Source organism: Pseudomyrmex gracilis, unplaced genomic scaffold, assembly GCF_002006095.1.
Source record: "Pseudomyrmex gracilis isolate BER0280 unplaced genomic scaffold, ASM200609v1 scaffold_11, whole genome shotgun sequence".
NCBI classification, from domain to species: Eukaryota; Metazoa; Arthropoda; class Insecta; order Hymenoptera; family Formicidae; genus Pseudomyrmex; species Pseudomyrmex gracilis.
The window spans coordinates 665,799-692,438 of NW_018020595.1; the positions used below are offsets into that span (position 1 = coordinate 665,799).

The window sequence follows — 26,640 nt, forward strand, 5'->3', positions numbered from 1 at the left end:
TTTTTTTTTTTTGCTTCTCCTTTTTCAAAGCATGCGATTTAAACTCCCCTCTAGGGCAATCTCGAGAGCGAGAAGACAGATTCGTCTCTTTCATTCCTTTTCTGTTGTTTATATCTCGCCGCTAACGGCTGACTGGTTGCGTTAGGTTCCTCGACCTTGCCGGTCGTGCAGGTTTCAACTTGCGCGAGCACCTTCGAACGTCTTCCTACACATATATTTACACGTCGGATGCATTTCTGTGTATGATGGTATAAAGATTGATCCTCATTTCATCGTCTTTTTCCCGAACCAACGTGTTTTTTCAAAGAAAAATGATTTTTTTGAAGTAAGTAAATGAGTCTTACATATAGAAAGAAAAATCGTAAGTTGTATTTTTTCTTTTTTTTTTTTTTTTTAATTTGTCCTTTATTATTGCAACATTTATAACAATTTTTTATGCATGTCCTGAAAATTTAAAAGCATTTGAACTTCATTGAAATGCAAATAAATGCTGCGGCTTTAATTTCTATCTTTATTGATAAACACTGGAAAATAAAAATAAAACGACTGAAAGTCATATTTGTGTCAAAATGAAGGTTTAAACAATACAAACGTTTAAAGAAGTCGTTACGAGTAAACAAGCACAAACGCGCGCGACAATAGAATACTTAAAAAAGTATTCTTGGGTTGCAACCGCCCACGTGGCGCTCGGCACGCGGCAATATCTCCCACAGCGCAGCATCCCCCCGAAGCTTTCATATTGTGTTCTGTTTCTAAAAGTAAATAAAAGTCGATCCCGAAAATACGTAATAGGATTTAAATGCGATGATCACGAAGGCTCTCTGCTGTCAGTCACACGAAGCATAGAAATACAGTTTTTAATGTTTTAAACATTACCTCGGATCTCTGTGATAACGTTTTCCGCAGTATGGATTTCTTTTGCAGAACTTCCAAGACACGGAAGCAGAAAAGGCAATAATGAGCTCCATCGTTTACTGTATTCATCACAAGGACGGCTGCAAGTGGTCGGATGAGCTGAGAAAATTGAAGGTACAAAACGTCTTTAAAAGAAATTCAGATATTAGAGAGCAAAAATAAATTTTAAAAGAACTATAAATTAATTTTAATATTTTGATTGTTTTTATTTTTTACTTTAATGTTTTAATTTTTGTTCTCGTTAGGCGCATTTGAACACGTGCAAACACGATGCGGTTCCTTGCGGCAATAAATGCGGTGCAATGATTCCACGAGTACTGATGGAAGACCATCTGAAGTACACCTGTGCTCAGCGCAGAGCTCGTTGCGACTTCTGTGCCAAAGAATTTACCGGACATACCTTAGAGGTAATAACAATCGCGATGACTCGTGAATCTACCTGAGAATACTGTTGTTTTAGATATTTGATCGCACATGTCTTTGATAGAATTAGCTCTTTACAATTTTTATCTCGAAATTCTTTCTTGATGTAAAATAAATTTGTAATATTGAATTTTTTTTCAAAAATTATTACTCATCTCAATTTTTTTCAACAGTTCTTTTTTGTCTAAAAATGTATTTTTGTCGTTTTCCGCGAAACTGATTAGTTTTCAGTATCTTTCTGAAAAGTCACGCGATTTTTGCAGAAACACACGGGAACGTGCGGTTACGAGCCTCTGTATTGCGAGAATAAATGCGGAATGAAAGTGCAGAGGCGACACCTCGGTCAGCACAAGTTGGGAGAGTGTGCCAAGAGGCTCGTCGCCTGTCGTTACTGTAACAAGGAGTTTGTTTTCGACACGCTCGGAGCCCACCACGCCAAGTGTGGCCGATTTCCGGTAGCGTGCCCTCACCGTTGCGAAACCGCGGTGCTGCCGCGAGAGGATCTCGAAATTCATCTGAAGGATCATTGCACCACGCATTTACTTTCCTGTACCTTCAAGGACGCCGGTTGCCGCTTCAAGGTATTTTTTTTTATAAATCTGCCACATAAAAGACAAATAGATAAAAAAAACCAAAACTGGTTTATTTCTACGCGACACTACGTACGTACAACATTTGATATCTAGGTTGCACAAGACACAATCGTGCCAAGTAACAAGTTGTTTTACAAACTTATAGCGTCTCTGCAAAGAAACGATATTTTCAATTATTTGTCAATTATAAAAAAAAATTCAAATCTTACAATTGTATCTCTATCTCTAAAAGAACAACATCTTGTTTTGTAAACAGGGAAACAGATTTTCGCTAGATAAACATCTGGAGGAATCGGCAAAGATGCATCTAAGTCTTATGTGTAGTCTCGTGACAAAGCAACAGCATCAAATAACTAGTCTGAAATCGGCGATAAGCAAACTGTCGCTAAATTACACAGGCACCCTTATATGGAAGATCACGGACTACGCGGCTAAGATGTCGGAAGCGAAAGCGAAGGAGGGAATGGAGCTCGTCAGTCCACCTTTTTATACTAGTCAATACGGATACAAGTTACAGGTGCGTAAATGTTCATATTGTATAAACAATCGTTACACTACTTTTGTTACCTAAAATAATATTTTATAATACTGTTTTCTTGATCACACACACAGGCTTCGATTTTCCTGAACGGAAACGGAACCGGAGAAGGCAGTCACATCTCGATATACATAAAGATCCTGCCCGGCGAATACGACGCGCTTTTGCGATGGCCGTTCTCGCACAGCGTGTCGTTCACGATGTTCGATCAGACGGTCGTTGCGGAGAAAGCCTGCAACATCGTAGAGAGCTTCATACCGGACCCGACCTGGAAGAACTTTCAGCGACCGAGTCGCGAGCCCGATTCCCTCGGCTTCGGCTTTCCGAGATTCGTTTCTCACGAGATGGTGAAGAAACGACACTTCGTCAAAGACGACACGATGTTCATTCGGGTTAAAGTAGATCCGAGTAAAATTGTAGCGGTTTGAAGAACAATCATTCGCTTTGAAGTGTCGCAATTTCAGAAACGGAATTTTTTATGTGATATTTTCGAGATTTCTTTAATATGTTGCTTTTATAACGTTAATTCTAAATAATATGAGCGGTACTCGAAACGTAAACCAATTTATGAGCCATCTAAAATGCTGAGTAACTACGATACTCAATTACGTCAAAACCAGCAAACTCTATTGAATTTTATCGCTGGTCGAAATAGATTTCTGTCGTTTTTTTCGCACTTTTTTATTATAAAAAATATTTTACCTACAATTGTAGAACCACTAATTTATTAAACTTGCCAAACAATGGGTTGCATTTAATCTCTTAAATTTCTTAATTTTTGTACTTAAAGAAAAATTTATTATTGTGTGTGTAATCTTCTATATCTTTCATGTATAAATAAGATCTAATGAGTCAAACTTATTTTCTTTTGTGTCATATTTAATTTACACTCTTTTGAAAGCAAATTAATAATTTTCCTAATAACACATCGCACACTGCGTAAAAGTACATTTTCAAAAAAAAAAAAAAAGATCTATTAGAACAAATTCTTTTTCAAATCACTTATTTCTAACAAATAGCCTTACAAAATTGTACAGTCTTAATGGACGGAGTGTTTTACTTAAGAAGAGAACAATCAAAGATTGTTAAGGGTACTACACTTATGCTTAAGTAGTACACTTATGCTTAGAAATTGTGTAAATATAAACGCGAAAAGAATGCCATATAATAATGAACAACGAATAAGGGCATAAAACATATTCACCAATGTAAATATTCACTTATATATGTATAGTGATAATGAGAAAATGTGATCAAGATATGCTAGTGATGAATGTATGTATGAACAATAAGCTGACTAATAAACTATTACACAGTACTTATAAATACCTAGTGTTTTATTTCCCGCATAAGTTTGTAAACAATAATGATGTAAATAATTTGATACTTCAATTTCTTCACACACTACTCTGAGAATCTGATTCTCCCGAATTTGCCTGTAAAAAATATTAAGAGAAACATTATATCGTACAAAATATTCATTCCAAAAAGAATATGTGTCAATTATAATTTGTAAATATATTATGTGCGTGTAACACCAATAAAAAAAATTAAAAGAAAAATTTATTTCGCATACAAAAAAAACAATCATTTTCTTACAGACTGTATCCGTAACATTTGATCTAATGCATGTGGCAGTAATGGACGTATACTATTAATCTCCATCGCAGTAAGATGATCTAGTCTTGCATGAACACCTTCGCTCTTTACAAAAGCGTCCACAGATGTGCGTAGCTTAGACATTCTTGTATCCCATATGTCCTTCCAAACAAATTCTATTACAAATTTGATCAAAATTAAATTTTATCAAACTCAATCTGACCTATCTACCTTCACAGCAATCCTTATTCCATCTGCATTGGGTATGTCGTCATTTGCTATATTCAGCAAAATTTGGCTTTCATCTATATAATGATAACTGGGCATCTCCGTGAACAATCTAGTTTTCAATTATCTTATGAGTAAAACCATCATGTGTTGAAAAAAATTCAAAAATTCATAAAACTATACCATGTTGCACACAAATATTCAATCAATTAAATTTGCTTGCTCTAAGTTTATCAACACAGAGTAATTGTTAATATTTGTGTATATATTTTGTGTCAATATTGTAAATATTTAAGTTAAAGAATGAATGATTGATTGGTGTAGTCAACGCATGTAGTAGTTTTGAAATTATATTCAAGCTAAACCGCACAAAAAAAAAAAACAGATAACACAAGTTTCAGTGAAGTTTTTCACTTACTTGGACATCTTCTCCATCTCTTTCCTCTCGATTAGGCTTTCGATGTCCATCCATTCCTGACTGACGATCCGACACTTCTGTTTCTGTTTGAGGTATACGGCGAGCCAGATCGGCACCTTTACGGGCAAACCCGCGCGAAACGGTCCTACCGAGCCCGAGATCAAGTAAATCACATCCGATGTAAAATTCGGCACTATACTAACCAGCTGCTTTTCACCGAGGAACTCTACTTCATTAGGATTCATCTCTCGCGCGTTCACACTTTGTTAGAATTAAAACGTTACATACTACAAAACAACAAAGTTTCCCGCGATTTGCAACAAGTTCCCTATTACTCATGGCGGGAATTCTCACTTCTTGCATTTCCCCTGCATTTCCCCACTCTTTGGCAAGAATCTTGCGCAAACTAGTGGAGAGCCTCTCAGAGAAGAGAGTCGCAAACTCGTGTTGTCACAGTCGCTTCTGATTGGACAGAGGAGAGCCAGTCCAATGACGTCACGAGTTTACAACTTTTCCTGAGAGCTCTCTACTGTAGTGCGCATGCACATGGTATGAATAAACGTGGGTTCAGCAAATATATTTTATTGCCTCTTTTCCGCGTTGCCGATTGGTTGACCTCGGCCGCGCGGCCTTGGCAGGGTCATTGACCTCGGCCGCGCGGCCTTGGCGGGGTCATTGACCTCGGCCGCGCGGCCTTGGCGGGGTCATTGACCTCGGCCGCGCGGCCTTGGCGGGGTCATTGATCTCGGCCGCGCGGCCTTGGCGGGGTCACTGACCTCGGCCGCGCGGCCTTGGCGGGGCACTGACCTCGGCCGCGCGGCCTTGGTGGGGGCGGGGTCNGCCTTGGCGGGGTCACTGACCTCGGCCGCGCGGCCTTGGTGGGGGGGGGTCACTGACCCGGCCGCGCGGCCTTGGTGGGGGGGGGTCACTGACCGCAGCGCGGTCAATGACCTCGGTCGCGTGACTGCGGTGAGGTCACTGACCTCGGCCGCGCGACCGCGGCGGTGTTACTGACTTCGGTCACGTGATTACGGTATATATATAAATATATATATACATATATGCGTATGTGTGTGTATTATATATAGATATTTTATATTACATATAATATATATAATATTCTCTTTTTTATTCTTTTCCCGTGCTGACAACACGTTAAATAAAAATAACAATAGCGTGCGCGTAGCGCGCGCCTGTGTTGTGCTAGTACATTAAAAAGTGTATTTGTAAGTTGTGAACATATACAGCATCTTAAAATACCGCCGTCTGCGTACACTTTTCACAAAGTTCAGTCCTGAGGTGTAGAAAGAGAACAAACTTCGTGTGAACTTCATTCATGCTTGAATTGATCGAATGATATAAGTTATAAACAACAAGTTAAATTACACGTTTGAATATAAATCTAGTTTAGTTTAAAAACAACACGAAGTGTGGTTTTAATGAATGTAACATAAGTTTGTAAGATATGTTGAACAAAATAACTGTTAAACCATTTACTTAAAACAAAAGTAGATAGTAACATCCAATAAATTAGACACGGTAAATAAACTTCGAAGAACACAATGTTTTTTAAACAAATATACAAATAACATTAAATTTGCAATAAAAAGTGTTAATATGTGTTATATTTTAGGTTGCGATACATTTAGGTTATAATAACAATTAAATATCAACTTTTTTAGTTATATCCACAAATTTGTTTACCAAACGTCCAAAATGGATCAGATGCTTCCCAGTCCTGGCGGTTTCAGTATACCAAGCATTGGTACTCCTGTGCATCAACCAGAAGAAGATCAACAAATTTTGCCAAATGCTTTACAACAGCAACAGTCGCAGCAATATCAGCTGCAACAATTGCATTCAATGAGCCCCAACATGCAGGGTAGCATGCTTATGATAACAACACCGCAAAAGACAATGCATACATATGCTCCAACGCCAACACAATTTGCTACACCCCAAAGTCTTATGCAGCCACAAACACCGGTAATTTGAATTAATTTTCACACTGGCTATTGTAAAACTGTTATTGCTAATGTAATTGTATATTCTGTTAATTAGAGCTTTATATGATTATATATATATATGCAATTTTTTCTAACATACTGTGCATTCTTCTATAATTTTATCTTTTTATCTGCAGCAAAATATGATGTCTCCCATAATACCACAAAATAATCAGATAGCACCACCATCAATTGGACCTGCTACTCCAGGTCCAATGACACCAATGACACCAGCTTCAGCTGATCCTGGAATATTACCACAGTTACAGTGAGAATGAAAGAATTTATCTGACATAGATTTTGCAAAACTTTTTGTTCACATACTCATCTTTGTTTTTCTACAGAAATATTGTGTCCACTGTGAACTTAAATTGCAAGTTAGACTTGAAGAGAATAGCACTTCACGCTAGAAATGCAGAATATAATCCAAAAAGATTTGCAGCTGTGATAATGCGAATTAGAGAGCCAAGGACTACTGCGTTAATATTTAGCAGTGGCAAAATGGTCTGCACTGGTGCCAAGAGTGAAGGGGACTCCCGGCTTGCTGCACGGAAGTATGCTAGAATTATCCAAAAATTAGGCTTTCCCGTAAGTATTGTTTTGATCATTAGGACATAATAAGCAAAATCATATTTGTCACAGCAGGTTTTTTCCTAATATAGATCTATTAATTAAATGAAATGACATTTGACACCATTATCTAGATTTTATCTGTTGTTAAAATAATGTTTAATATATTAATTTATAGGCAAAGTTCCTAGATTTTAAAATCCAGAACATGGTTGGCAGCTGTGATGTTAAGTTCCCAATTAGATTAGAAGGATTAGTGCTCTCTCACGGACAGTTCTCATCATACGAACCTGAGCTATTTCCAGGTCTAATATACAGAATGGTTAAACCTCGAATTGTTTTACTCATATTTGTCTCAGGAAAAGTGGTATTAACAGGTAAATTTTATGTGAATTTATGTCGCGCGCGCGAGCGCGTGATTCTATTCTGCACTAATTTTTTGCGGAAAAAGCATAATTTTGATTGAAAATTTTTTCATATTCCTTTTCTTCTAAATGCTCATATTTACACAACAGGTGCGAAAGTTCGCAAGGAAATTTATGAAGCCTTCGATAACATCTATCCAATTCTCAAGAGCTTTAAGAAACAGTGATGTAGATTTGTTAGTACACCGGACTTCTTCTTTTACATATTGCAGTGTCCTTATTAGCAATAGAATCGCGGAGAGAGAAAGAGAATGTGTACGAATGCGTGTGTTAGTTTGTTTAATACTATTGTTACATCGCACAATTTTGTGTGCATCGATCTGAAATTGATTTTACATTAAAAATATCCACATAATAAAATAATTAATAAATTTTTTTCTTACATAATATTATATTCAGTATTCTCTCTAACAAAAAAAAATCACCTTCAGATCGACTAAAAAAGAAGACTATAGGTAAAAGATAATTTACTTATCCTAGAACACATCTTGTACATACATATACATATACTATCTACACTACATATATTATGATGAAAAGACCAAACTTATTTCTTTTTTTTTTTTTTTTGGAAAATTGTACTAGTTTACGTGAAATGTGTAAAGTACATCTTAAGTTATATTGCAGGTATAACTTTGTGTTTAAATTTTCTGTATTCTTTGTTCTCTTGATTGATTATGTTGTAATAAATTTAAAAGTTATACATCAGAGAGAGAGAGAGAGAGAGAGAGAGAGAGAAAGAGAGAGAGAGAGAAACAAATCTTTAAAAAAATTTAGTTTTAACTTTGTCTTCGTTGAGGATGAGGATAATAATAATGCATTTAAAACTGCACGTAATTTTATATTTATATGTAATTGTAGTATCTTTTTAGTAATGCAGTGCCTCAAGTAAGATTGATATAAATTGTTACTGAAAAATCCTAAAAAATCTTACAACTTTAAAGTACATTGTGAAAACTGTAGCCTCTCGGCCAAAAATCGCGAATTTGAAACCTTTTCCTTACAGGAAAATTGGGAATTCCTAATTTACCTGTCGGGATATTACTATTTATCATATTTTGTAAACTATATATTAGAATATACATACATATATTTATAATAAAACTACTCTTGTGTATTACTATAAAAAATCAAATATAGTAGATTTATAATTTTGATAATAATGAATCACGCAACTTTCGACGTAGTATTTTGCCGCTTGATACCCTTGGAATGCTATCTACAAATTTTACACCTCCTCTAAGTCGTTTTGGATTTGATACCCGCTCTGAAGCAACATAAAACAATCGTTACATATAACAATCAATACATAAAATTACGTGTACAAACACGTACATACAAGAGTGAGAATACTCCTTACCGTTGACATAATCTATTACATCTTTCTCGCATATTGCGGAATTCTCTTGCTTGACAACGAAGGCCATCGGTAATTCTCCAGCTTCTTCATTTGGCACGCCAATGACGGCCGCATCTTTTATATTGGGACAAGTCAACAAGATCCCTTCGAGTTCAGCTGGCGGAACCTGATAGCCTTTGTACTTAATAAGTTCCTTTATCCGATCAACGATATAAAAATATTCTTCATCGTCGTAATATCCCACGTCACCTGTGTGCAACCAACCATCCTTATCAATTGTAGCTTTAGTGGATTTTTCATTGTTATAATAACCCTTCATTATTAGATCGCCTTTGAAACATAACTCTCCTTCACAATATGGTCCCAAAGTCTCATCGGTCTCGTATTCTCCAAGTGGTATTACTTTTGCTAAAACAATTGCACACACACAGTTACACATATTGCTAGAGAACTTTGTCAGTACGTAACATTAACAGATTAATGAGCAATATATATTCTATTTTATTATAACAAAAATATGTTATACCTGATATGCCCGGAACCAACACACCAACACTACCAGGTTTTATTTTCTGTGTTGATCTTATCACACCTAAAGTGGTTTCTGTTAATCCATACCCTTGTCTAATATCGAAAATGTTTAATCGCTTTCCTACAGCCTCTTGAGTTTCTTTTGACAATGGAGCTGCCCCACACCTATTTCAACAAAAGATTATATCCTATATAGAAAATTATTCTTTTTATTATTGGTTTTTAATGGTGCAATTGTTTTGCCTTAACTTTTCCAATTATTTGCTGAACACAATATATTTACCATATTCTTTTGATACTAGACAAGTTATATTTGTCCACAAGTGGATGTTTAGCTAAAAATACTACAAGCGACGGCACCATATACAATTGTTCGATTTGATATTTTTCTATACTCTCTAGAAACAGTTTTTCATCAAAGCGGGAAAACACCACATTTGTGGTTCCAGCTATCAATTGCATCAACATTATTATAAAAGAATATATATGGAAAAATGGAAGAACTGTCAGAAATGTGCGACTTTCTATATCTTGAGGAGTAGTTGCCACAATATTAGACAGTACTGCAGTGATATTTTTGTTTGTCAGTGTAACACCCTTAGGTAAACCTGTAGTTCCACTTGAGCAAAAAATTGCTGTTACGTGATCATCTATATCAACAGATGCAAGCTGAAACAGGCTTACTTCATTATCGGAAATTTTTGATATTGCTTTGTGCACGTATGTCCATGACTTAACAATGCTGTATTCAGCTAGTATTATCACTGTGGGTGACCAGTTCAATTCCTTGAATATATTTTTCATGGTTTTGATCACCATGTTAGAGATAAATATATACTTTGGCTTAGAAATGTAAAGTGTATGCTTTAATTCTTCCCTGGTGTAAAACGGACTCAATGGGCAAACAGTGGCACCCAAATAAAACGCAGCACATACTGGAATACAAAATTCCAGACTATTTTCGCTACATATCGCTATCTTGTCACCCACGCGTAATCCTTGTTTCTGCAGATAGATTGCCAATTTTCGACTGGCAATTGAAATATACTTAAATGTTCGCGCCTTGTTTGTGTGAGCATCCACCTATATTATAAAATAATAATTATTCTCCGTTGTAAAATGCTATTTTTTTTTTAGCACTCTTGATACGAAAAAGTTACGAAGTTGTCATAAGTACATAAAAAAAAAAAATAATAAAAAATTACAAACTTACTTGAGCCACACGATCCCCGTGTACATCCAATTGATTTCGTAAAAGTTGTCCGAGGGATATATCAAATTTTACCACATTTCCTTTTCCATGTAAAATATGAGCCGGTTTTGACATTTTGTGAGAATAAATGCAAATATATAATTTTAACGTATGTTTTTTTTAAAGTATGTTAAAGCTGATCGAATGATGCCGCGTTAAGGTGTCTTCTTTTTAACCAAGTCATCACGCGATAAAAAAATGCGATAAATGCATGTTTATCTTTTACGAGGTTGCAGACAAATTTTCCAATAAATATAGTATCTGTGCTTCTTTCTTTTTCTCTCTTTTTTTCTATCCTTTTCCTCTCCGATATTCCAGATATTTTTGAGATGAATCTCATCTCATTATACTCGAAACCGCGTCTGCGCCACGCAAAGGGCCAATCGCATCAACGATTGAAAAAACAGAAGAAGCTGATTGGCTATTTCGCGCGATCTTGCATGTAGCGTAAAATAAAAAAAAAAAAAAAACATTTTATATAGAAAGTGCTGATTTTATCAATGAACAGAAATTTGTTGAAATATCAAATAAGTTTTGTCCAATAAAAAAAGCGACCGATGTTCCTTGTTTTTGTTAATTGCTTAACAATTAATTCCCGCTCTCTGAACGAAGGTAATTCTAACCCCCAAAGTTCGGTCAGGAAGTTTTAGGAAAAATGTCATTCTGTTTGATTTGTTGCAACTCTCTGCTGTATTGTGCAACTATTTTAATTTTCACGGTTGTGATGTACGCGCCAAAAAAACTCGAACAAGTATGTTTTTGTTGAAAATTGGAACAAGACGGTATTTATATTGCATTTATATAAACGCACTCTTGTGTGAGCGATATCTTTATGAAGCCTAAAATTGATATTGCTGTTATAAATTTGTAGAATTTCGAAGAAATCAAATAAAAACAGAGAAAACAAATATTGTTCCGTGTGTTTTGAATGTACAGACCGGAAACTTCCAAGATGAGTATCGATAAGTTAATTAAAAGGAAGCAACACGCCAAACGTGATAACAATCTGTCTCAGTTGGCAGAAATCACAAAAGCTCTCGGGGATATGTACTTCGAAACTGAACAACCGAGGAAAGCTCTGCAGGAATATGCGGAGCAACTGAGCATCTGCGAGAAGCTGGGTGACAAGTTAAATTGTGCGGTAGCGCACAGAATGATTGGTGAGATTTATGCGAGTCTGGGAGATTACGAGCAAGCTCTGATACATCAAAATCTGCATCTGGAAGGTGCCAGAGACATGAGAGATCTGGTGGAAGAACAACGCGCATTCGCGACCTTGGGCAGAACTTACTTCTGCCAGGCCGAAAGTTTGGTCACTCAGTTACAAAAACGCGACGAGGCTTTAGCAAATGCAAAAGCAGCTTATGTAAAGAGCATGGAGTTGTGTGACAAGCTGGAAGGAACTGGAATCAAGATGGAAGAAAAACTGCTAATGCGGGCAAGATTACTTCTTAACTTGGGATTAACATTAGAAACGCAAAAAGAGACGCAACAAGCCATCACCTTGATTGAGCAAGCGGCCGCGTTGTGTCTAGCGAACAATTTTCAGGAGGATTTGCATCGAACATGTTTGTCTCTAGCAGGTATATACGAACGTCTAGGTAATCACGAGTTGGTGTTACAGTATATTGAAACGGCGAGTACTGTTGGCGATGTGCGCCTGAAAGCTGAGGCGAAACTGACCAAGGCTGAATTTTACATGCGAACTGGACAGTGGATTGAAACACGTAAAATACTGATTTCCTTGTATACAAGTAGCGGACTGTCGAGAGATATTAATAATCAGGTAGAAAAGTATCTAAGAATTATCGTGACTCTGTGCCGAGCTGAAAATAATCTTCTTGTAGAAACTGATACTCGTTCCAAGCAAAAGCTTTACGAAACTTTAGGGGACGCAGCAGTCGCCGCGCAATGCTTTGACAAAGCTGTGGAATATTATCGTCAAATGTTGATTTGCGCGGAAAAAACGGGCGATCAAATAGGTATCTCTTTGGAAAGCTTAGCGCAAACGCTCAAGGATGCGGGACGGCACAAAGAAGCGCTGACTTACGCACAAAGAGAATTCGAACTTTGCACGAGTCCTCAAGAGAGATGCAGATCGGCATTATTTCTAGCGGATTTGCTGATAACGACAAACGCATCTGACCAAGAGATTCGAAACTATTATACCTTAGCGCTCGCTTCAGCCAAGGAAAGCAACAGTATTAAGTTGCAAAAATCTGTTACGAAAGATTTCGTTATCTATTTGGAAAATATAAACAATTTCAATGAGGCGAAAGATGTAAGAGAGGAAGCGGGATTGGAAGAACTGAGCGATACGGAAAGCGAGACGTCGTTCGAAGAAAGCGACACAATCGGTGCGGATATCTGTCTCGAAGATTTGTCCGATCTGGAAGAAAACACCAAGGGAACGAGTAGTGTAACCAAGAGGCGAACAAAGAGACCATCCATTTTGAAGAAGAATGAAAAAGGCGAAACGCAACTACAAGTAGCGTGTATTAACGGCGATATTAACACGGTTCAGAGACTTTTGTCGTCCGGTCACCCCGTAAATGTTCGAGACAACGCCGGTTGGTCTCCCCTTCACGAGGCTGCGAATTACGGTTATGTGGATATCGCGGAGTTGCTTATCAAGTCTGGCGCGAACATAAACGACAATGTACCTTGCAGGGGCATGACGCCTCTTCACGACGCAGCGTTGTGCGGACATTTTTCAGTGATGAATCTTCTGATGGAGCACGGAGCAGACGTGACGCTTAAAACTCATGACGGCGACACGGTGCTCGATTATTTGGAAGACTGGAGAGATCGCGTAGAAGACTTAAATCCCGAAGACCTGGCGGAATATGATATAATGCATAAAAAGCTTTCTGCTGTTATCTTAACGAAAAGGAAGAAGAAAAAATACGACGGTGTCCGGACGTTGGACAAAAAGTCTTCTGAGGTTCGAGAAATATCTGCCGGTGAAGATTACAAGAGAACGATAGCGCATCTAAGAACTTTCAACAAGACCAAGCCGGTCTCTCGGTTTAAAAGCGACGATGCAATCGCACTTCCTTTTTTAGTGAACGAGGAGCAAGTTCTAATCGATGACTGGCTCGAGGACGACATTGGGATCACAACGAAGAAAAAATCTGCCTCGAACGTTCACGGTATCACAACGAAGAGAAGATCCGCGGACGAGAACATGGAGAAGAAATCCACCTCGAACTCTCATGGCGTTACGACGAAAAGAAAATCCGCAGATGGAAGTACAGAGAACGCCGCGAAGAAGATGAAACGAAACAACAGCTTTTCCAATAGCACAGAGAATATTTTTATTAGTGATGACAGTTATGACAGCGCTATCATCGAAACTGCTTCGTTTGCTGAAGAACCCACAAGAACTAAAAGAAAACAACAAACATCTTTGTTGACGAGTGGATTCACCAAGTCGCGCACACCATCTCCGTCCGTTTTGCATATCGCAAATTCCAAACAGTACAACAAAGAACATGTAAATTTACACATACTCGTCAAAGACACGGCACTTGATGTAAAGGTAGCAGTTTGCGAGGACGAGAAGGAATTTTTATCACGCGTCACGTCAGCCGTCGAAAGCAAGTTCTTCGATGAAACCGGTTGTACGGTTAAATTACAGTTGCGACCAACAAATGGAAACATCGTGACAAGAGATTACATTGTAAACATTGCGAGTGAAATGAATGACAGATTAGAATGCGAAATAGTTGAATTACAGATACCGCCTATTGTCGAGAGATACAAAACTATCTGTCGCACCTGTAATTTAACTCCCTGCGACAGTATGTTGAAGTGTTTGAAATCCTGCGAGAACACGTCAATATTTCGCGCGAAACCCGACGATATCAGCGAAGAGATACTCGTATCGTTGTTGAAAACTTTAGAATACGAAAAGAACATCAAGCTGCTGCAATTGTCCGACATCGTATTGCTAAAAGCGGGAACGAATTTGTATCGATGTCTGTCGAACCTCTCGTTTCTGCAAGAGCTCTATCTGAAAGGCTGCGACATTGACTCAGCTTGTTTGCGCAAAATCAACTCGTTGCCACCTCAGTTACGGATCTTGGATCTGAGTTACAATCCACTGACTTCAAAGAGTTGCGACACCCTTCGAACGCTAATTGCGCCTTTGAGATTCTTGCAAACTCTTAATTTACGTTACTGCCAGTTGGACGATTTTTGTTTTCCATCTGGCAATCCAAATTTAACGAGTTACGATATTTCGTGGAACAAACTGAGCCGGGATACAACGAGTTCTATTTTGAGCAAACAACTGTTCGACCTGAATTTATCCAATACTCTGTCTTCCAATCAGTTTATTTCCAGTTTGAATATAACTCTGTCACCGAGTTTAGAATTTTTAGATCTCTCGTTCTGTGACATAACAGACGACGATGTGAAAATTATTTTAACGCAGCTGCCTAGACTGTCGAAATTAACACTTCGTGGAAATACAAGTGTATCTTTGTTGTCTGTGAACATGTTGCTGAGCCGTCATCCAACATTGACTCACATCGATGTTACGGGTTGTGAATGTATTGCAAGTAATCCAGAAGCGGGATTAGTCATACATAGTCCAGAAATTTGCACATTAGTGGCTAGCGTAGAACCCGATTTGTGTGATTCGTGGATTAAACTGTGGCGCGGTACAGGAATTGTAACGAAACTGCCTCATAAGTTAGCGATTTTTAAACCGATGTCTTTCTGCGGATAACAATATCCATAAAAAATGTAATGTATATATGTATATATTGATACACTAGATTTATTTTCTAGAAACGATATCTTTTGTATGAATGGAAACACATGTTTTTTACGACAATAATTAGATTTTAAAAATAAAGCTAGAACAATAATCGGTCTTAGTTTTCCTTGAATAATTTAAAATAAATTTTAATTAATAGTTTAACTTACAGATAATTTGTTATTATCTTAACTGGAAAGTATAATATTTATTTCCAATCTTGCATTGTACTTCATCGATTTGTACATAACTATCCTCCACATTCTCTGCCAAAAATTTATTTAAACTGCTGGTTACAGATGGTAGAACTTTTCTTAGACACGTTCGCTCGTCTCCAAGACACCAGAAGAAGCTAATATGATATGAACTATCCTGTACAAAACAATTTGTTACCATATCAAACAACATGTGATTTAAGATTTACAATAAAGACAATCTATTTTGTACCTTGTAAAACGGTGGCAATTGATATTCAGCTAACAAACTGTCAACAGCTTCTAACAGACACTTCAAAACCCCATCCTCGTTGTGACAATAAATTCCAAGAAACGTTCGAGTTTTTTCTTCGTTACAATATACTTTCACGTCTGTAAGTTGCATAACAAATGAATTAAATCCGCGACACAACAGCTTGAGGCTGTCTACAAACGATTCAATCCAATGATACTTCAATATCAAAGTACGACTAAGACTAATGTGAAAACTTGGAATAATGTCGCCCTGAACTGGCAGATCATTTATCACAGACTTCATCCAAGTGTAAAGAGAGTCACTGGCTATATCTAAAATTAAAATTTGAATTTTTGCGATTACATCATCTTGTAAAATCCTGCAATAATTATTTGATGTAAAAAAATATGTACTGAGATATAAAGATTATATGTATTTACAATTTATATAAACCAAAGTTGCCCAATTGCCACGCTCGTGTTTGAAACTTCGTATTCGTCCGTCGTGACTCAAAGGATCGTCAATTATTTCATCGTGATGTGCAACTCCTTTCCATGTTGAAATACTTGCAGGTAGAGCCAGTCTAGGTTATTTTTTTAGAAAATATATACAATATTATAATACTATATATATGAAAAAGATATAAAACAAATTCCTCTACTTCACATAACTTTAGTGTCACGTCAACAATCAAAATATATGATAAAATTGTGTACTTGTTTATATCATTGTTGGTTTTATCCTTTTCGCTATCTTCTTCGTCCTCCGAATCGGAGGAATACGTTTGTATTAAATGCAGACCAGCCATATTTATCTTATTTATACTCAGCACAAAATATTTATTGTTGTTTGTTTATCACAAAATACCTGCTTTGCGCAATGTTTATGTACAAAATAGCACCGGTCGTGACAAACAGCAGTCTGGCAAAGGAATTGAATCAGGATTTTTGAAAGGATTTCTCACCGAAATAAACTCTCGTGCGACATATTTATTATTCAACGTTCATCATGTAAAAGCAATTTGTTTACCCAACATCTTACAAGACTGTCGGCGACTTTTTAGGGTTAGGAAAGAAGTGTCGTATCAGGCGGTGAATCACTTCCGTATCACTGCCGGTAACGGCACTACCGCAGACTTTTGTTATCGACATAAGAAAAAAAAACAAATTATATATATGTACATGTACATCAGAAATTTATTATTTTTCTTCAGGTTTGTTAAATACAAGTGTAAATCCACACTTGCCGCAATAATGGCGGTCTTCCATCGCGGCCATAAATACACCCGCGCCGCATTGCTCCGAAGGGCATTCCCTCCTCAAGCGGTGAATTTTTCCGTTCTCATCCACCTGCAAAACATTTTTTTTCGAACGTTATTAAAATACGAACATTTCGAAAGAATCCTCGAAAGTAGCCAAAAGTAACGAAGAAAGAAATCGTTACCTTGTAGTATTTGAGTACAGCCAACTTGACCTTCTTCTTCTTATGCTTGATCTTCTTAGGTGTCGAATAGTTCTTCTTCTTGCGCTTCTTGGCGCCGCCTCGCAAGCGCAGAACCAAATGCAAAGTAGACTCCTTCTGTATATTGTAGTCCGACAGAGTCCTGCCGTCCTCCAACTGCTTTCCAGCGAAGATCAATCTTTGCTGATCAGGTGGAATTCCTGAAACACGACAATACGTCTCGCTTATTCGTTTTTTTCCAAATATTTTCAAAAAAAAAAAAACTGAAACAAATAAAAAGAAATAAAACTACTCTCTCTGGAATATTCCAAGATTTTTTTCTCTCACCTTCTTTATCCTGAATTTTGGCCTTCACATTTTCGATTGTATCCGATGCTTCAACCTCGAGGGTAATGGTCTTACCCGTGAGAGTTTTCACAAAAATCTGCATGATGATCAATTTTCTGTAACATAGCAAACATTGCTTTCAGTTAATCAAAAAATTAAACATGTAAATTTTATTATCTACAAATTTCTAAACATTGCGCTAGAAACACTCGCTTAAAAAAAAGTTTTCTTTATCCGTACAGAAAACTTATTCTTAACAAAATTAGAGATTAAAAAAAATTCTACAAACGAACAAATAAAATTGTAATATCGAAATTAAAATATTTTTCTCTAAATTGTTTTGAACACATATTAAAAATCATTAAAAGGAAAAATTAAGGAATAACTTTAAATTAAACACAAACTTTCATATGCGAATCTGTTTATTTCCAAGAACTTGTCGGTGTACAATCAACATATAAATTATAATATCAGTGAGTAAACAACAATTGCCAATCTATACTAGCAAAACTGCATTAATGCATCCGTCATTTTCCGGATGATTCGTAACTTGCGCGTATTTTCCCCACACAACTTTGCCCGATTGCGTCACGAGACCCAATTCCGAGATGTTCACTTCGATAATGGTTCCCTTCGTGATTACGCCTAAACTCGTGTACATAGGCGAGCTCGGATTTCTTTTGACCCCAATTAATGGCAGAGAAAACGTTGCTTTCAACTCGGGATGAGTAACATGCGCGTTTTTAAATCGCAGCGCCATCGGTCTGATGAATCTTTCGAACTTCGGTGGTTTTCTTGTAAAATTCTCTCCGACAAACGTCACCTTGGTCAGCATTCGCTTCCAAGCCTTTCGCCTCGACTTTCCGCTCCTCACTACTTTGAAAACTTCGGATTCCGAAAGCGCTTTGATCTTGGGAATGGGAACGTCCCATTTGCCAATTTTTTCTTTCCGCTTCTGCTTTATCATATTGGACAGTACTTTCGAGCGCTTGGTGATATCACGATCCAGCAGATAAACAGGCAACGCTCCTTCCGGCAGCTTGTCAACTTTTTCTTTGACTTTCTTCTCCTCGTGAGATTTGATTTTCTTCTTCATTTGAATCTTCTCATTCCGTCGTTCTTTGTTGAACATCTTGGCCTTCAGACCGCGCAACTTGCGGGCTTGTTCGGCTCGTTTGTGCGGGGCGCGAGCTTCCCTTTTCCTCTTTCTTTCCTCATAATCCAAACGGCGACCGTAGAGCTTACGGTGCCTCTCGATATATTCGTTCTGTGGCATTTTTTCGTGCGAATCTTTGTTCTACGGTATAGAAGGATTCTCTTCCTGAAAAAAAAAATTGTTGCTTGAATATAAACTTGATACAAACCTCAATAATTTATTACATATACTTATATATATATATATATATTCAGATTTCTCTTGTACAATAATTTCGAAGATATTAGATATAACACACCTACCTTGTTTTTCCAACGGGAATCAAGAATTTTGTTGGGCCGACAGCCGAGTCTCGCGACAAATTGGAGGTTAAAACAGAAAATGGTAGCCACTCACGCGACACACGGTGTGTCTATCAATAAAAAAAAAAGAAAAAAATAAATTTATCCCCGGCAGATATTATTCAACTCAAACGTTGTCTTCGTCAAATGCGGACAAAGCGCAACCTAAATCACTGCGGCAAGCTGTGCCGATATCGCGTTGCGTTAACGTAAGCGCGTAATTGCGTGGAGGAAAGGCACGTGTCAGACCGCGTCGGAATCGTCGATACCTCGCGCGTATGCGATCGGAAAATTGCTCGGTGCAAAACGCGACGAATCGAAAATAAAATCAACGGGACGGAATGCGAGAACAAACGCAACAACGTCGAGCCTGGTCTCTGTCGCTATAAATTTTTTTACATAAAAACTACATCAAGATACTTACCGTCGCTCGCGACGAACAAGATGGCAAAGAGGAAACACAACCCACAATCTCAACGATGGAAGAGACAGGAGAGAGAGAAGACGAGTTTCCGTTTTCTCGAGCGCTGTTGATTGCGCGGCCAAACTTCGAACCGGTGAACCAGTCCGGTCGATAAAAGAGTTATGGTTCAGTTCCGGGCTATGTATTATTATTATTATTATTATTATTATTATTATTATTATTATTATATAATTTAATTACATATTCAAAATCGTCTCAAGTTGATCTTAAGATGCGAAATGTCTCTGGAGATAAACGTAAATATAAAACAAGATATATATTTGTAATCTTGAGAGAATAAACAAACGCAGTTTTTTTTTTATTTGCTGGATCGGTTTGCGTAACAAAACACGGCTACTGCGTGTGGTCCAAAAAGTCCGCGCAAAAAGTGCGCATCGCGGCGCAGATGTGGATAAAACACACAGGTTGGACGTACGCATGCGTTCGTCACTTGCATAGGAGAGAGAAATGGAGAGAAAATAATCATCACGGGCTAGAGCTCTTTCGCGCGCAACCTTGTTGTGTGAGTTTTATTTATTAAATTAGGTAAGAATTTGTGAGTGTTCGGGTGTGAAATGATCTATCTCTTGATTCTTAGCGACAGCTTGTTCGTGAGCGGCGTGTGTAAACAAATATTTCGCGATCACGCGTTTGAAAAGTTTTGAACTTACAAATACTCGCACCACCGGGGAATAGATTTCTTGATGCAGTTCTTCCGCTTAAAATCAGAAATTTTTTTTAATTGTGCTTTATAAAATATACTTGTACATCATACTTGTGCGCTTCGGTTTTTACATTTTTCTTTTTTCTACAGCCTTTGGTTCGTCCGCTTATTGCGCGTTTGATTGATAAGAGAAATTTATAATTCTTAATAAATTTTCCAAAGATATTGTTTAACACAGAAGGATGTTTTATACATATGTATATTTATAGAGAAAATCAATAATTAATTTAATTTTTATCCAATAGAGCTTGTAAGATTTCTTGTCTAAGTGTGTGTGTGCACACACAAGTCTTCTTCAAATCTTTTTTCAATAAATATATGACAACAGTATCAGCTGTACTGATAATCAATAAAAATTTTTCACACTTCTTTGATGTATTTATTTTTATTGTAGATATATATATATATATTGTAGAAAAAAAATATGGGAAGTGGTAGCAAATTGTTAAAAGTCCTCCTGCAAGCCTCAGAGAAGGCAGCAAACATTGCGAGAACTTGTCGCCAGAAGGAAGCGCTATTTCAGTTGCTGGTACAAGAAAAATCCCTGGAAGAAAAGAATCCTCGTTTCTTTCAGGATTTCAAGACGTTAGCTGACGTTCTCATTCAGGAAACCATCAGACACGACATCGAAGTTGAAGTAAGAACGAAATGTTTGTAATAAATTTTATAAAAATAGTACTATTTCTGAAAGGTTTATTTTTCTTGTAGTTTCCAGAGTTGGCCAAGCTAGTTCAAGGCGAAGAAACTAATGTCTTCAGTAATACTTTGGGAGAGTCTATTATCGTGGATGTCTGTTCATGCAGCGAGGACACAGCACAGCTGTTAACTAAAGTTATGGGCAACGATGCAGTAGCAGCTGAATTGCTCGCTGCTGAAGTTCACAAGGACGTTCAGCTCTCGGATGTGCCAGTTGAGTTAGATATTCCTAATGATTTTGACATCAATGTGGATGATCTCGGTATTTGGATAGATCCAATCGGTAAGTAAAAAATCCACAATGAATGTAATTTCAGATTACATATGTGTATTTTGAAGTTGGTATTTCAATAAATTTACGTCAGTCCGAGAGGCGAGAGTGAAAACAGTTGGAAACAGTATTGTGGTAAAAACTAAGACTCTTGTTACTAAGAATCATAATTGGCCTATAAACTGAGACTCAACGCTTTGTAAGAATTTCTGTTTGTTTTGTAGTTTGATAATGCATGCCTGTGGAGCAATTCCTGTGGAACTTTTGTAGATTCAACAGCAGATTACATACACGCAATGGAGATGGTGGACGAGCAGACTGGCTTGCATTTAAGCGGTTTACGTTGCGTCTCTGTATTAATCGGAGCGTATAAGAAAAGTACAGGAGTGCCGATTTTGGGTGTAGTTAACCAGCCTTTTTGCACCAATGTGGACTCGCAGTAAGCAAAATAACATCGTACATTTTTTTTTTTTTTTAAGTTTAAAATATAAATTTCTGGAAATATCTTGACGGGTTTATTTACCGGCTGTTTCTCCCCTTTGTCTTTGATCTTCCGAGATTTATTCAATATATTAATTACACACTGATTATTTTATGTACAACAGGTGGACGGGGAAGTGTTACTGGGGTTTCGTGGGAGGTGGGATAAGCAAGTCTTCCATAAATATCACGGGTAAAACCGAGGACAAAATCGTCTTGATCAGTCGCTTCGAAGACGCGGACGTAAAGTCGAAGCTTGTGAACAGCGGATTCCGACTGCTAGAAGCGACTGGAGCTGGGTACAAAATACTGAGCGTCGCTCTCGGACAAGTGGCCGCTTACATTTTGTCGAGGGGCTCGACGTACAAGTGGGACACATGCGGGCCGCAGGCTCTTCTGTCGTCCGTAGGCGGCGGAATAATCGAGTTCAAAGAGTTTGTCGTGAATCCACACTCGGACAATCTGAGCGTGAATTATTTGCCAATAGGCACGAATTTTTCCAATCGTTTAGGTTTGATAGCGTACAGAGATCCTCAGATTTTAGAAACTTTTAAGTGCATTTTGTGTAAGTCGCATTGAAATAAATACGACGGTATATGTGACTTCGACGCAGAAATACACGGACGGAACGTAAACAATTATTTTGGAAAAAGGATATTTTTTTGACGATTAGAGATAAAAAGAAAACACATAATCACCGTGTGGCTGTGTCTTGTCTTTACTGCTAACCTTTCACATCTCGCAACAATTGTGTGCGTTTCGGCTGTATATTTCTATGTCGATAATGTGCAATACAACGTGATATCGTGTCATAAAGATTCCTTTTCTCAATAAGCAAGTCTCTCACGTATGTTTAAAGTAATAAAGTAAATTCTATGTGTGTTGAATTTTATTCGATAAATTTTATGTAAAGTTCGAAAAGTATTTTCATAAATTTTCTCTTCGCTATATATACGTTACAATATTATCTGTGAATTCCGAGACTCGATCGTCCACGATGCTTAATATAATATAGAGAGATGACACTCTCACGACTATATTATAATAATATTTATTGTTCAGATTTATTATCGCATCATTATTTATTTGATGTAAGCTAGTCGTTGAATGTTATACAATAAATGGTAGGTACAAAGTACGCATCTTCGGTATAGAATTTTGCATAAAATTTTTCTTTGTTCGGAAGTTTCAAGTCAATTTCTTTTCGATAAGTATATATATATATATAAAACACATCAAAACCTTTAAATTTTGACATTTGTAATCTTTGTCTTGATATTTATTCTCCCATTCTAATATCGATTAATCCTTCTCCGCCGTGATAATGCGGCGTGGTTTCCGATTGATGGTTGTTATTAGGAATTTCGGGTATCTTTGGAAACTGGTTGTGAGTTCCCTCTCGTGTAGGATCTTTTGTAATGACAGTCCAGTGATTACCATCTTGCTGTTGGTGATGATTCTGATGTCCAGGTGGCTGGGATTGCCATTGCCACCACGGGCCTCTGCCGGGATGTTGAGGCTGTTGCGGCTGTTGTTGCGGCGTATCGTCAGAAGCAATGATCATCTAAAAATCGAAGTGATAAAAGTTAAACAATTTTGCGATTTATTTGTGATATTTTTTGGACATGATTTTTTTTTTTTTTTTTTTTTATATACGACGTAACTATGTCATTGGTCTTTGGGTTTTGGCACACCCACTCGATTCCTTCGGAATTGATATTGATTTGATTCTGTTGCGGATATCCCCATGGAGGTCCTCTTCCTCTTCCAAAACCGAAGCCCCGATGTGGCCGCCATTCGGCTTTAGCTCCCAGCGCGATGAATAATAACAGCGTAATTAAAAGTATTTTCATTTTTTATACTATTCGTAACAAAATCAAACATTATGTTACACACACAGAGCAACACACAAAACATGAGTAAAATACACAAGTTTGATAAATTTGATCATACCTTTCCTCTGTCTATCTTACAATATTTGTTGTAACAATTGCACACACAATCTAACGATGCAAGTGTTTTTAATTTACAGATTGATCACGAAATTCTCCGAGTACATACGTTTTACTTACGATAGTAAGTACAAAAACGAATGAGGAAACAACAGAAAGACACGTTCAAACGGGAAAAACCACCGTACCTTCGATAACGGTCAAAAGCTAGTCATCAACTCAGCGATTCGACGATTCCTTATATAGTGAACTTTACACGCACATCTTCGCGGCCTCGACCGCCACGTCGAAGTGAATCAATTAACACAACGTGAGGTATGAGAATTTTTTTTAAGTTTTACAGTGTTGTAATATATACACATACGAATATGAAACGTAGTCAAGACCGATTTAGGCGAAGCGACGTCGTGTTATTCGGCGAGTAGGCTTCCTTCGACGATTTTCGTCCGTAATACCGGTTTGGAATCTTGATCGAGTTGTCGAGCACCTTAAAGTTACGCGATTTTGCGCGGCGGCTGCTGCCGCTATCATTAAGCATCGAATTACAGGATGTACGAGCCGGCGGCCGCCGTGAAGAATTATTGTAATTTATGTCACACACACACACTCACACATACACACACGGTTCATCGTCGCCGCATGCTCAACCTACGAAAGGTCAATGAATGTCACGTTAAATACGCCGCATTTTTCCTTAACAGCCAGTTTTCGATGAACTCTTGGAAATCTATTGACGTCTAATCGATTTCTAAAAACTGATAAAGAAATTTTGCATATATCAGTTTATCAATCATTATATTCTTGCGCTTATTCTCTCTTACTTCAGAATGAGTAATGATATAAACTTACGAGAAAGATTAATTTTTTTTATAAACTTATAAACAGACATATACCATAGTGTGAATTTCTTATCAAATTTAAAACTTGGGTTTTACTATTAATTTTAATTTTTTAGTTTTATTTTACAATTTTTTAATGTATTTTTCTCAATATATTTATAAATACTTTTTAAAGAATAATTTATGAAGACAAGAGATTTGCGCGATAAACCGTTATCTGTAATTTCTGTGTCATTATTCTAAGATGTCCGCGATTTTTTTTTCTGCACAGTGTAATGATCGCCGTAGAAAACTTTCGGGTCGCATTATTAAACTCGAAGCGAGTTCGAGACGGCGGCGCATTCAAAGAAGCGGGTAAGGCCAGGTAACAATTCCAACATTTCCAGCTAGATGGTACCACCGGAACGAATTACCGTAACAGAAGCGGCATTCTTTGAGACGACAAGGAACTTCTAGTTGCACTCACATTCGTCTTCGGAACAGATTTTACAAACGTGAGTATATTGCCTTTCAGCATGTTTTTTTAAGAAAAGGAGGGAGAAGAAGTAAAACTCAAGTTTTTTCAGTTCCATTTCATCCTCTCGAAATCGCAACTTTTTTTTTTGCAATAAAATCTTACATCTCTACAAATTTATTGTAGAGAATTATAATATCTGTTTGTTTTGTTCAGCTTTTTACATTAAATTTGTGTAATAAGATATTCGAGTATTTTTAAATTATGTATGCGCGCACATTAGGCAAAATATTTTAGGTGCTTTTTAAAAGTAAAATTGTGTTTTAAAAGTAAAATTTTTAGCGTCGTTCTATTTGTCTTCTTCTACTGGGCAACGATCCAAGTCTTTATACCGATCGTGCTCCGCGCATCGAGGAAAAAAAACGAAACGCGAAGTCGTCAATGAACAGAAACACATTCTCGTCAAGTAGGGTGGTCGTTTAAATACTACGTTTTTTTTTTTTTTTTTTTTTNTTNTNTNTACGTATTTTGGATTTTTCACAACCGNTANNGCGGACTTTATCGTCGATTCTCCTTCCTCCTCCTTTTCCCTTGCCGATTACTTTCGACGCGAAGCCAGATTCGAGTCATCCTCCGCATTAATTCCCAAGTCTTTTTGTGTATCTCTTTATTTCTTTTTTTCTTTTTTTTTTTTTTTTTTTTTGTTTGCTGTTGTTGTCTTGATATACGCGTCACGCACGAGCTTTGAGGTTTTAATGCATCGTATTACCGTGCACAACTATTGCCTCCCTAATGAACGTCGTAATTTATAATGCGTGGCGGCCGCTTTTGTCGGTTTATTGAGCTCAGAAACCAAAGAGACACTCTCTTCAAAGGTCCCCTTATCGTTTTAAGTATATGTCATATGCGTCAAACGACTATTGTCAGATCATCGATCGCGGAAATTTTGTTTGAACACGCACGTTAAATATTGTATTTTATTCAATATCTTATCAATAATTACATATATATACGAATTATATCCAAATTTTTAAATCGTCCACTGAGTTTTATAAAATATAAAGTATCATTTATTTATTGTGAAAGTAAATAATATTCTGTTGTTGTTTAATTATATAATTCAAGCTGCGAACACTTATCGTCAATTCCGGGAGTTCGTTTTGTCTCTTTCTTCTTTTTCTGTGGTACAAGGTTTTTTTTGGACGTGAAATAATTGACGCGTTTCTCTTTTGCGCAGCGATCCTAAGGAAACGCGCACAAGACCTACGCGCGGTAGAAGAAATCGCCGACAGAATGCCTACCTCCGACGGTGACAGACCGCGTGTCCGTCATGTCGGTCGGGGACACAAGAAAGAGAAGAGGCCGGAGTTCACGAAGCGGTCGAGATCGGGAATACGTCTTTT

General features: G+C 37.3%; 10 protein-coding genes across 19 annotated transcripts in view; 4 read left to right on the plus strand and 6 right to left on the minus strand.

Moving 5' to 3' along the window:
* Positions 1-3,307, plus strand: part of LOC109863288 (TNF receptor-associated factor 4) — a 10,825-nt gene extending 7,518 nt beyond the window's left edge. For all 3 annotated transcript variants that reach the window (XM_020443538.1, XM_020443528.1, XM_020443535.1), the window contains 5 exons: positions 925-1,029; positions 1,161-1,322; positions 1,602-1,919; positions 2,188-2,448; positions 2,544-3,307. In XM_020443538.1, the coding sequence (XP_020299127.1) occupies positions 958-1,029; positions 1,161-1,322; positions 1,602-1,919; positions 2,188-2,448; positions 2,544-2,897 (1,167 nt within the window). In that variant the 5' untranslated portion in view covers positions 925-957 and the 3' untranslated portion in view covers positions 2,898-3,307. The remainder of the gene's footprint in view (positions 1-924; positions 1,030-1,160; positions 1,323-1,601; positions 1,920-2,187; positions 2,449-2,543) is intronic.
* On the minus strand, positions 26-5,016 carry LOC109863305 (probable DNA replication complex GINS protein PSF2). Of its 2 annotated transcripts, none has more exons than XM_020443551.1 (6): positions 4,715-5,016; positions 4,300-4,408; positions 4,069-4,230; positions 3,799-3,905; positions 877-1,014; positions 26-205 (listed from the first exon to the last, which is right to left on the minus strand). In XM_020443551.1, exons 1-4 carry the CDS (start codon positions 4,957-4,959, stop codon positions 3,867-3,869), a joined length of 555 nt encoding a protein of 184 aa, XP_020299140.1. In that variant the 5' UTR covers positions 4,960-5,016; the 3' UTR covers positions 26-205; positions 877-1,014; positions 3,799-3,866. The 2 variants fall into 2 exon arrangements, with proteins under 2 accessions (XP_020299140.1, XP_020299135.1); XM_020443546.1 differs by lacking the exon at positions 26-205 and adding an exon at positions 422-752.
* Positions 5,017-6,035: 1,019 nt separating this feature from the next.
* Positions 6,036-8,177, plus strand: LOC109863635 (TATA-box-binding protein). Its single transcript, XM_020443987.1, has 6 exons — positions 6,036-6,253; positions 6,397-6,700; positions 6,858-6,988; positions 7,065-7,308; positions 7,469-7,667; positions 7,806-8,177. The coding sequence occupies exons 2-6, from the start codon at positions 6,431-6,433 to the stop codon at positions 7,880-7,882; spliced, it is 921 nt and encodes a 306-aa protein (XP_020299576.1). The 5' UTR covers positions 6,036-6,253; positions 6,397-6,430; the 3' UTR covers positions 7,883-8,177.
* A 92-nt stretch (positions 8,178-8,269) lies between these two features.
* Positions 8,270-11,117, minus strand: LOC109863634 (luciferin 4-monooxygenase). The gene is made up of 5 exons (XM_020443985.1): positions 10,820-11,117; positions 9,890-10,689; positions 9,602-9,771; positions 9,076-9,483; positions 8,270-8,982 (listed from the first exon to the last, which is right to left on the minus strand). The coding sequence occupies exons 1-5, from the start codon at positions 10,931-10,933 to the stop codon at positions 8,861-8,863; spliced, it is 1,614 nt and encodes a 537-aa protein (XP_020299574.1). The 5' UTR covers positions 10,934-11,117; the 3' UTR covers positions 8,270-8,860.
* A 189-nt stretch (positions 11,118-11,306) lies between these two features.
* LOC109863633 (tonsoku-like protein) lies at positions 11,307-15,613 on the plus strand. 2 transcript variants are annotated; one of them, XM_020443983.1, is made up of 2 exons: positions 11,307-11,640; positions 11,730-15,613. In XM_020443983.1, exon 2 carries the CDS (start codon positions 11,787-11,789, stop codon positions 15,591-15,593), a length of 3,807 nt encoding a protein of 1,268 aa, XP_020299572.1. In that variant the 5' UTR covers positions 11,307-11,640; positions 11,730-11,786; the 3' UTR covers positions 15,594-15,613. The 2 variants fall into 2 exon arrangements, with proteins under 2 accessions (XP_020299572.1, XP_020299573.1); XM_020443984.1 differs by having other exon boundaries at positions 11,307-11,609.
* LOC109863637 (U6 snRNA phosphodiesterase) lies at positions 15,493-16,955 on the minus strand. Of its 2 annotated transcripts, XM_020443991.1 has the most exons (5): positions 16,790-16,955; positions 16,514-16,656; positions 16,071-16,405; positions 15,794-15,995; positions 15,493-15,583 (listed from the first exon to the last, which is right to left on the minus strand). In XM_020443991.1, the coding sequence occupies exons 1-4, from the start codon at positions 16,879-16,881 to the stop codon at positions 15,807-15,809; spliced, it is 759 nt and encodes a 252-aa protein (XP_020299580.1). In that variant the 5' UTR covers positions 16,882-16,955; the 3' UTR covers positions 15,493-15,583; positions 15,794-15,806. The 2 variants fall into 2 exon arrangements, with proteins under 2 accessions (XP_020299580.1, XP_020299579.1); XM_020443990.1 differs by lacking the exon at positions 15,493-15,583 and having other exon boundaries at positions 15,786-15,995.
* A 290-nt stretch (positions 16,956-17,245) lies between these two features.
* LOC109863638 (ubiquitin-40S ribosomal protein S27a) lies at positions 17,246-19,862 on the minus strand. Its single transcript, XM_020443992.1, has 4 exons — positions 19,783-19,862; positions 17,862-17,977; positions 17,517-17,734; positions 17,246-17,422 (listed from the first exon to the last, which is right to left on the minus strand). Exons 2-4 carry the CDS (start codon positions 17,962-17,964, stop codon positions 17,273-17,275), a joined length of 471 nt encoding a protein of 156 aa, XP_020299581.1. The 5' UTR covers positions 17,965-17,977; positions 19,783-19,862; the 3' UTR covers positions 17,246-17,272.
* LOC109863636 (ribosome biogenesis protein NSA2 homolog) lies at positions 18,266-19,865 on the minus strand. 2 transcript variants are annotated; one of them, XM_020443988.1, is made up of 2 exons: positions 19,783-19,865; positions 18,266-19,182 (listed from the first exon to the last, which is right to left on the minus strand). In XM_020443988.1, the coding sequence occupies exon 2, from the start codon at positions 19,135-19,137 to the stop codon at positions 18,358-18,360; it is 780 nt and encodes a 259-aa protein (XP_020299577.1). In that variant the 5' UTR covers positions 19,138-19,182; positions 19,783-19,865; the 3' UTR covers positions 18,266-18,357. The 2 variants fall into 2 exon arrangements, with proteins under 2 accessions (XP_020299577.1, XP_020299578.1); XM_020443989.1 differs by lacking the exon at positions 19,783-19,865 and adding an exon at positions 19,320-19,728.
* A 187-nt stretch (positions 19,866-20,052) lies between these two features.
* LOC109863506 (inositol polyphosphate 1-phosphatase) lies at positions 20,053-23,480 on the plus strand. 4 transcript variants are annotated; one of them, XM_020443768.1, is made up of 5 exons: positions 20,053-20,344; positions 20,961-21,182; positions 21,254-21,524; positions 21,783-21,951; positions 22,118-23,480. In XM_020443768.1, the coding sequence occupies exons 1-5, from the start codon at positions 20,228-20,230 to the stop codon at positions 22,569-22,571; spliced, it is 1,233 nt and encodes a 410-aa protein (XP_020299357.1). In that variant the 5' UTR covers positions 20,053-20,227; the 3' UTR covers positions 22,572-23,480. The 4 variants fall into 4 exon arrangements, with proteins under 4 accessions (XP_020299357.1, XP_020299360.1, XP_020299366.1 ...); XM_020443771.1 differs by having other exon boundaries at positions 20,054-20,367; positions 20,940-21,182; XM_020443777.1 differs by having other exon boundaries at positions 20,054-20,367.
* On the minus strand, positions 22,871-24,494 carry LOC109863528. The gene is made up of 3 exons (XM_020443787.1): positions 23,946-24,494; positions 23,657-23,853; positions 22,871-23,556 (listed from the first exon to the last, which is right to left on the minus strand). The coding sequence occupies exons 2-3, from the start codon at positions 23,843-23,845 to the stop codon at positions 23,272-23,274; spliced, it is 474 nt and encodes a 157-aa protein (XP_020299376.1). The 5' UTR covers positions 23,846-23,853; positions 23,946-24,494; the 3' UTR covers positions 22,871-23,271.
* Positions 24,495-26,640: the final 2,146 nt, after the last annotated feature.